Source organism: Salvelinus fontinalis, chromosome 2 (assembly GCF_029448725.1).
Source record: "Salvelinus fontinalis isolate EN_2023a chromosome 2, ASM2944872v1, whole genome shotgun sequence".
Lineage (NCBI taxonomy): Eukaryota > Metazoa > Chordata > Actinopteri > Salmoniformes > Salmonidae > Salvelinus > Salvelinus fontinalis.
Window position 1 is genome coordinate 9,317,607 of NC_074666.1, and position 9,140 is coordinate 9,326,746.

The 9,140-nt window shown below is 40.9% G+C and overlaps 1 protein-coding gene across 1 annotated transcript; it reads right to left on the reverse strand.

The window, feature by feature from the left end:
- Window positions 1-3,829: 3,829 nt before the first annotated feature.
- Window positions 3,830-5,965, reverse strand: LOC129868601 (C3a anaphylatoxin chemotactic receptor-like). Its single transcript, XM_055942722.1, has one exon. The coding sequence runs from the start codon at window positions 5,962-5,964 to the stop codon at window positions 4,963-4,965; it is 1,002 nt and encodes a 333-aa protein (XP_055798697.1). The 5' UTR covers window position 5,965; the 3' UTR covers window positions 3,830-4,962.
- Between the last annotated feature and the right edge of the window lie 3,175 nt (window positions 5,966-9,140).

Below are 9,140 nucleotides of genomic sequence, written 5' to 3' on the forward strand. Positions count from 1 at the left end.
TTCCCTAATGTCAATATGCCTTGTCCATTGTTGTTCTGGGTAGTGATTATTGTCTTATTTCACTGTAGAGCCTCTAGCCCTGCTCAATATGCCTTAGCTAACCCTTCAGTTCCACCTCCCACACATGCGGTGACAACACCTGGTTTAAATTATGTTTCTAGAAACAATATCTCTCTCATCGTCACTCTATGCCTAGGTTTACCTCCACTGTATCCACATCCTACCATACCTTTGTCTGTACATTATGCCTTGAATCTATTCTATCTCGCCCAGAAACCTGCTCCTTTTACTCTCTTTTCCGAACGTACTAGACGACCAGTTTTTATAGCCTTTGCCATACCCTTATCCTATTCATCCTCTAGTGATGTAGAGGTTGATCCAGGCCCAGCAGTGCCTAGCTCTGCTCAAATTCCCCAGGCGCTCTCATTTGTTGACTTCTGTGACCGTAAAAGCCTTGGTTTCATGCATGTTTACATTAGAAGCCTCCTCCCCAAGTTTGTTTTATTCACTGCCTTAGCACACTCTGTCAAGCCAGATGTCCTAGCCATGTCTGAATCCTGGCTTAGAAATACCACCAAAGACCCTGAAATTTCCATCCCTAACTATAACATTTTCCGACAAGATAGAGATGCCAAAGGAGGCGGAGTGGCAATCTACTGCAGAGAGAGCCTGCAAAGTTCTGTCATACTATCCAGGCCCAAACAATTCAAGCTTCTACTTCTAAAAATCCACCTTTCCAAAAACAAGTCTCTCACTGTTGCTGCTTGCTATAGACCACCATCTGCCCCCAGCTGTGCCCTGGACACCATATGTGAATGATTGCCCCCCATCTATCTCCAGAGCTTGTGCTGCTAGGTGACCTAAACTGGGGCATGCTTAAAACTTCTTATGGCTGCAGTCCCGTTAACGGGATTGATATGACAACAGCCAGTCGAAGTGCAGGGCGCCAAATTAAAAAAAAACTGAAATCTCATAATTAAAATTCCTCAGACATTCATGTGTCTTATATCATTTAAGGTAATCTTGTTGTTAATCCCACCAAAGTGTCCAATTTCAAATAGGCTTTTAAGCGAAAGCACTACAAACGATTATGTTAGGAAACCACAATAACCACAGCCATTTTTTCCAGCTAAAGATAGCTTCACAAAAACCATTGACATCTAGTGGAAGCCGTAGGAAGTGAAAACCCATCAATATCTCTCTGTATTTTCAATAAGAGCTTGGTTGAAAATATGGCACCCCCAGAAAAAATCCAAACAGGATGTGGAACTTCTCAGGTTTTTGCCTGCCATATGAGTTCTGTTAATCTCACAGACTTAATTCAAACAGTTTTAGAAACTTTAGGCCGTTTACAATGGGCACCTTTCATCCAAGCTACTCAATACTGCCCCTTCAGCCATAAGAAGTTAACACCCCGGCCATCCTACAATCTAAGCTTGAGGCCCTCAATCTCACACAAATTATCAATGAACCACAAATCCATAAACACGGGCACCCTCATAGATGTCATCCGAACCAACTTGCCCTCCAAATACACCTCTGCCTCCTTCAACCAAGATCTCAGCGATCACTGCCTCATTGCCTGCATCCATAATGGGTCTGCGGTCAAACAACCACCCCTTATCACTGTCAAACGCTCCCTGAAACACTTCAGCGAGCAGGCCTTTCTAATCTACCTGGCCCGGGTATCCTGGAAGGACATTGACCTCATCCCGCCAGAGGAAGCCTGGTTATTCTTTAAAAGTGCCTTCCTCACCATCTTAAATAAGCATGCCCCATTCAAAAAATGTAAAACCAGGAACAGATATAGCCCTTGGTTCACTCCAGACCTGACTGCCCTTGACCAGCACAAAAACATCCTGTGGCGTACTGCATCAGCATCAAATAGCCCCCGTGATATGCAACTTTTCAGGGAAGTTAGGAACCAATATACACAAGCAGTTAGGAAAGATAAGGCTAGCTTTTTCAAACAGAAATTTGCATCCTGTAGGTTCTGGGACACTAAAGTCCATTGAGAATAAGAACACCTCCTCCCAGCTGCCCACTGCACTGAGGGTAGGAAACAGTCACCACCAATAAATCCACGATAATTGAGAATTTTAATAAGCATTTTTCTACAGCTGGCAATGCTTTCCACCTGGCTACCCCTACCCCGGTCAACTGCACTGCACCCCCCACAGCAACTCGCCCAAGCCTCCCCCATTTCTCCTCCACCCAAATCCAGATAGCTGATGTTCTGAAAGAGCTGCAAAATCTGGACCCCTACAAATCAGCCGGGTTAGACAATCTAGACCTTCTCTTTCTAAAATGATCTGCCGAAATTGTTGCAACCCCTATTACTAGCCTGTTCAACCTCTCGTTCGTATCATCTGAGATCCCCAAAGACTGGAAAGCTTCGGCAGTCAGCCCCCTCTTCAAAGGGGGAGACACTCTAGACCCAAACTGCTACAGACCTATATCTATCCTACCCTGCCTTTCTAAGGTCTTCAAAAGCCAAGTTAACAAACAGATCACCGACCATTTCGAATTGTACCGTACCTTCTCCGCTGTGCAATCTGGCTTCCGAGCTGGTCATGGGTGCACATCAGCCACGCTCAAGGTCCTAAACGATATCATAACTGCCATCGATAAGAGACAATACTGTGCAGCCGTATTCATCGACCTGGCCAAGGCTTTCGACTCTGTCAATCACCACATTCTTACCGGCAGACTCAACAGCCTTGGTTTCTCAAATGACAGCCTCGCCTGGTTCACCAACTACTTCTCTGATAGTTCAGTGTGTCAAATCGGAGGACCTGTTGTCCGGACCTCTGGCAGTCTCTATGGGGGTGCCACAGGGTTCAATTCTCGGGCCGACTTTTCTCTGTAAACATCAGTGATGTTGCTCTTGCTGCTGGTTATTCTCTGATCCACCTCTACGCAGAAGACACCATTCTGTATACTTCTGGACCTTCTTTGGACACTGTGCTAACTCACCTCCAGATGAGCTTCAGTGCCATACAACACTCCTTCCGTGGCCTCTATCTGCTCTTAAATGCAAGTAAAACTAAATGCATGCTCTTCAAGCGATCACTGCCCGCCTGTCCAGCATCACTACTCTGGATGGTTCTGACCTAGAATATGGGGACAACTACAAATACCTAGGTGTCTGGTTAGACTGTAAACTCTCCTTCCAGACTCACATTAAGCATCTCCAATCCAAAGTTAAATCTAGAAGTCATCTACAAGTCTTTGCTAGGTAAAGCCCTGCCTTATCGCATTTCACTGGTCATCATAGCAGCACCCACCCGCAGCACGTGCTACAGCAGGTATATTTCACTGGTCACCCCCAAAGCCAATTCCAAAGCCTTTCACATGAGCTGTCACAGCAGCTCATAGATAATTGCACCTGTACATAGCCCATCTGTAAATATCCCATCCAACTACCTCATCCCCATACTGTATTTATTTTGCTTCTTTGCACCCCAGTATCTCTAATTGCGCGTTCATCTTCTGCACATCTATCACTCCAGTGTTTAATTGCTGTATCGTAATTACCTCGCAACTATTGCCTTACCTCCCTTACGTCATTTGCACCCACTGTATATATACAGTGGGGAGAACAAGTATTTGATACACTGCCAATTTTGCAGGTTTTCCTACTTACAAAGCATGTAGAGGTCTGTAATTTTTATCATAGGTACACTTCAACTGTGAGAGACGGAATCTAAAACAAAAATCCAGAAAATCACATTGTATGATTTTTAAGTAATTATTTTGCATTTTATTGGTCAAAAGATCAATTAGTGAGAGAAAAAATCAGAATTGGTCTGCCTGTGTAAATGCAGTCATAGAGGCTAGAAGGGTACTTAAAGGGACAATCAGCAGTTGAAACAATTACCACGCGTACACCCCACCCCTGTTTCTGTAAAAATATAAACGGGTGGGGATAGACCTCTCTCAAATTCATAGACAGAGCTATGGATGCAAGGAATGAACGTTATTGATATCAACACTTTACTTTAACTAGGTTTTGAGGCTATTTGGTGTTTGTTTACAAACATTGGAGTAAAAAAAAGCTTATTTGGGGTTCTGATGGGGTACAACAGTTGAACTTAGCTCATGAGGCATAAGTTGTATTCTTCAAGAATCAATGGGGACATATCATCCATTTATAAGTTCAAAAAAGGATGTAGCAAATGCTGATTGCTCCTTTAAGTTCAAATGTGCATTTCCATTTCCAAGCAGGGGATCAGATAATAGTTGACTCCTCTTGTCCAAACTAACTTTGAGAAAATGAAGCTGTCAGCGAGAGTGTTCAGATTTTCTGACATATAAATGAACCCAAGCTATTGTCACAACACTTCAATATTTAATCAGTTACACAGTGACTTCTCTAGCATCATGAGATTAGTCAAGTTTATCATATGGGGTTAGTGTGGTGCTTATCATTGCTCTATAGCACCACTATGTGGCTTTAGTGGAGAACGTCTATGCCAACCAGCCAGTTGATCTTCAGACTGTTAATTTTTGAAAATGACAGATATTACAGTAAGCATGAGAGGAATGTGTAAGTGGGGGATGGCTGTAAAAATGTCTTTTTTTTATTTGGAATGCCTTGATTTAGTGTAATCTAGACACTGGCTCCCAGTTCCTTTTCTACATACCAATAATAAAGAATATACAGTTCCAGTCAAAAGTTTGGACACACCTACTCGTTCAAGGGTTTTTCTTTATCTTTCTTTTTCTTTTTACAATTGTCTATATTGTAGAATAATAGTGAAGACATCAAAACTATGAAATAACACATATGGAATCATGTAGTAACCAAAAAAGAGTTAAACAAATATAATTTATATTTGAGATTCTTCAAAGTAGCCCCCCTTTGCCTTGATGACAGCTTTGCACACTCTTGGCATTATCTATAACTTAAGTATGCTGTTTTATTAATACGACCCAGGAGAGTTATCAGACATTTCAGACTCAGACATGAGACACAGATGTGTGTGTTATGGCATCCTCACTGAAGACATTCTCAAACACTTTACGGAAAGAGACCCTGACCCTGTCCTTGAAGTCCTGGCCCATAAACACATACAGGACAGGGTTGAGGCAGCTGTTAACGTATGCCAGAGAGATGGCCAGGGGGTACCAATTCCAGGCTTCACCTGCCGAGGCAAACCTGCCATACCCAATCACCATACCTATGGTATGATACGGCAGCCAGCACACAAAGAACGCTGCCACCACGCCCAGAATGAGCCAGAAGGTCCTCTGAGACTTGAAGCGAGCGCTGCTCACCCTCCTGCCAATGAGCAGGTAGCAGACAGCGATGACCAACAGGGGAACGAGGAAGCCGAGGACCAGCCTGGGAACATGGGTGGCTTTGATGGCCAAAAAGAAGCCCCTAATGTTGTTTTCGCCAAGGGGGTGTACAGAGGTGCAGATAATAATTTCGTCATTGTCGACACTATCGATGGTCCCATTATGGATCATGGTGGGGAGGCTGAGGAGCAAGGCCATGACCCAGGCCAGACCACACAGCAACCAGGCCAGGGCGATGCTCCGGTGGTTCTGGGCCAAGACAGGCAGGATGATCAGGACAAAGCGGTCCAGGCTGATGAGAACCAGGGTGAAGACGCTGGCAAACATGTTGAGATACATGACAGAGGGGATAACCTTACACATAGCCTCTCCGAATGGCCAGTGTTGGTTCAGTATGATTTCAACCAATGAGAAAGGTATGGAGATACAGCAGAGGAGGTCTGCTACAGCCAGGTTTACAAACCAGACAGTGTTGACTGTCCTCTTCATCTTCACTCCAGCTATCCAGATGACAAATGCGTTTCCTGGGATACCAAGGACACAGGTTATGCTGTAGATGACCATGGACACCACCCGTATGGACTGATTTAGCTGCTCTGATTGATCAGTTTGAATGAACATGTCATAATAATCCTCCAAGTACTCCTCTGAGAAATTCATGTTGTCACTAGGGGAGGAATTGTTTGATACACAATGTCACTCATTGTAAAACACACCATTTTCTAAATGTATATTTTAACTTAACTTAGCATTGCAGTAAGGGTTCTCAGTGTGGTCATTCTTATAACCAGTCATAATTCATGGCAATGGTCTTGCTGTTTATATACCATGTGGCTGCATTAACAGAATTGAAATTCAAACATTAGCACCTTCAATGTGGAAAATGTTGGTCCTTAGTTTCTACTGTCATGAAACAGAGGGGTGTCAAATCCTCTTCACAAAGTTAAACAAATATTAGAAAATAATACTAGCAATTATTTTTCCCGAGTTAATTATTTAAAAGGAGCTACGTAAGAGCACACCTAAAATTCAACTGAACATTTATTTCAAACTCACCTCTTCTTTCAGGTCTCAGTTCTGATTTTGTCACTTATCTTAAGGTTCTTTGTTTTTCAGGGATATAACGTGATGGGGAGGGGCAAGATCGATGGGACGTAGGGGACAAACTGCGTAGTAAAGTTAAAGAAAGAAGAAGTATTGAAAGTACCCGCTGGGCACACCACATAATTTCAACGTAGATAATTGGGTAATATTTGGTTGAGACATTGAGACTACAATCAACTCAAAAAGACAGGCAAAAGTTAGCTGAATTTACAATGAGTTATTACTATGCATTCAACCATCTAAATGTACAACCAAATTCCAATAGAAAACAATGTCTACTTGTCGATTTAGTTGTCAGCCAAATGTTGATCACTGTGCTTTCAACCATTTAAAAATACAGCAAAGTTCAAATGGGAATACAATGTCAGATATTTTGTTTATTTCTACAATATATTATGTTATCCCTGTGCTTCATCTAATAGCAGAACCAAACTACCTGGATTGCAGTTGAGATTACATTAAAAGTACATGGTTAAAGTAATCAAAGCCATTTGAGATTCTGCACAGATTAATACAGCACTTGTGAAGATCTCCACAGACCTGCCTCTACCTATGCATGCTATCTTATACTCAAAATGTGGCCATGGATGTGTTACTCATTTTAAGGCTGATGTTACATTTGTTTGTAAAATAGCTTTAACTTTAGGCTATTTACAGTATTACAAAAGTAATATCGTGTTTGGTTGACAACGCAACCAAATATCAACATTTAAAGGAGACGTAGCCTACTGCTTGGATAGTTTCATCTGAGCCACTGGCTTGATCCCATTCATTAACTTCGATTTTTGGTTGAGTTGGAGATGTGACTACAACATATCATTTGTTAACATGTCGACAAGTTATTAGGCTATTTATTGTATTCCAAAAGTGATACTGAATTGTGTCAACAGAACCAAATATCAACATTTGAAGGAGATGTATCTAATTTGATATGCAGTGGTGTAAAGTACTTAAAGAGAAACACTTTAAAGTACTACTTAAGTAGTTTTTTGGGGTATCTGTACTTTACTTGACTATTTATATTTTTGCAAACTTTTGCTTTTACTTCACTACATTCCTAAATAAAATGATGTACTTTTTACTCCATACATTTTCCCTGACACCCAAAAGTACTCATTACATTTTTTTAATGCTTAGCAGGACAGGAACATTGTCAAATTTACACACTAATCAAGAGAAGATCCTTGTTTAATCCCTACTGTCTCTGATCTGGCGGACTCACGGACTCAGGAAACACAAATGCTTTGTTTGTAAATCATGTCAGAGTGTTTGAGTGTGCCCCTGGTTATCCGTAATTTAAAAAGATAAGCTTAATATAAGGAATGTGAAATGATTTATATTTTTACTTTTACTTTTGATACTTTGTATATTTTAGCAATTACATTTACTTTTGATACTTAAGTATATTTAAAACCAAATATTTTTAGACTTTTACTCAAGTAGTATTTTACTGGGTGACTTTTACTTGAGTTTTTTTATTAAGATATCTTTTTCTCAAGTATGACAATTGGGTACTTTTTATGTGACAAAACAAGCAAGTACAGCGTAGAAAATCATTGCAAACCATCTTAAACCACTGTGATATATCTTTTCAATAACCCAAAATATTGTATTGTCAGCTGTTCGAAGCTGGCGTAAAAAAAACAAAAGTTAAAAGAAGCAAAAACTAAATTTAAGAATGGGAACCATAGACATTTCTAGGTGAATTTGGTCGGGTCTCCCAAAAATATACATATTGCAGCTTTAAAATAAGTTTGAATTAATTTAGTCCTATTCTTTAACCTAGATTTTTGGTGGAGATGGAGGCCTATGATTTCCTAATCTGGCCCTGGATACATCTCCTTCAAAAGTTGATATTTGGCTGCATTGACAACCAAACACAATCCAATATCACTAAATATCATTACATTTGAAATCAACCAGAGCTTGAAACTCGAGGCCTATTGTCTGTTTAGTTCAATTCTGGTTTGAATTGAAACAAGAGCTATTGATGACTTTGAAAAAAAACATTAGCATAATTGATGAGATATGAGTGATAAAGTATGGTCACATTTGATTTGCACTTTTAAACCTACCCTTAAGAATGACTTCTATAGCAACAGTGAATCTATTTAGGTACTACGCACGAGTTCACCTAAAATTCAACTGAACATTTGCATCAAACTCAACTCTTCTTTCAGGTCTCTGTTCTAATTTTGTCACTTATCTTAAAGGTTTTTTGTTTCAGGGGAAGAATGCGATGGGGGGGAGGGATCTATGGGAAGTAGGTGACAAAATGAGTAATAAAGTTTAAGAAAGAAGAAGTATTGAAAGTACCCATTTGGCAAACCACATCATTTCAACATGGATAATCACATTTTAGGAAAGACCCAGATGCAGACGAAGTAAGTAGTGTCGAAGTAATACACGTTTATTACTAGAACAGGGGGCAGGCAAAACGACAGGACAAGCAGAGGTCAGTAATCAGGGTCCAAAAGGTACACAACAGCAGGCAGTCTCAGGGCAGGCAGAGGTCAATAATTCAGTGTGGTGGGAGAAGGTACAGGACAGCAGGCAGAATGGTCAAAACCGGGAAAACTAGAAAACAGGAATTTTAGAAAAGCCAGGAGCAAGGGGAAAACCACTGGTAGGCTTTACGAACAAAACAAACTGGCAAAACAGACAAACAGAGAACACAGGTATAAATGCACAGGGGATAATGATGGTAGATGGGAGACACCTGATGGGGGGGT

Excerpts from the sequence above, each read along its gene's own strand:
- LOC129868601 (XM_055942722.1), bottom strand. The coding sequence starts at position 5,964 with ATGAATTTCTCAGAGGAGTACTTGGAGGATTATTATGACATGTTCATT.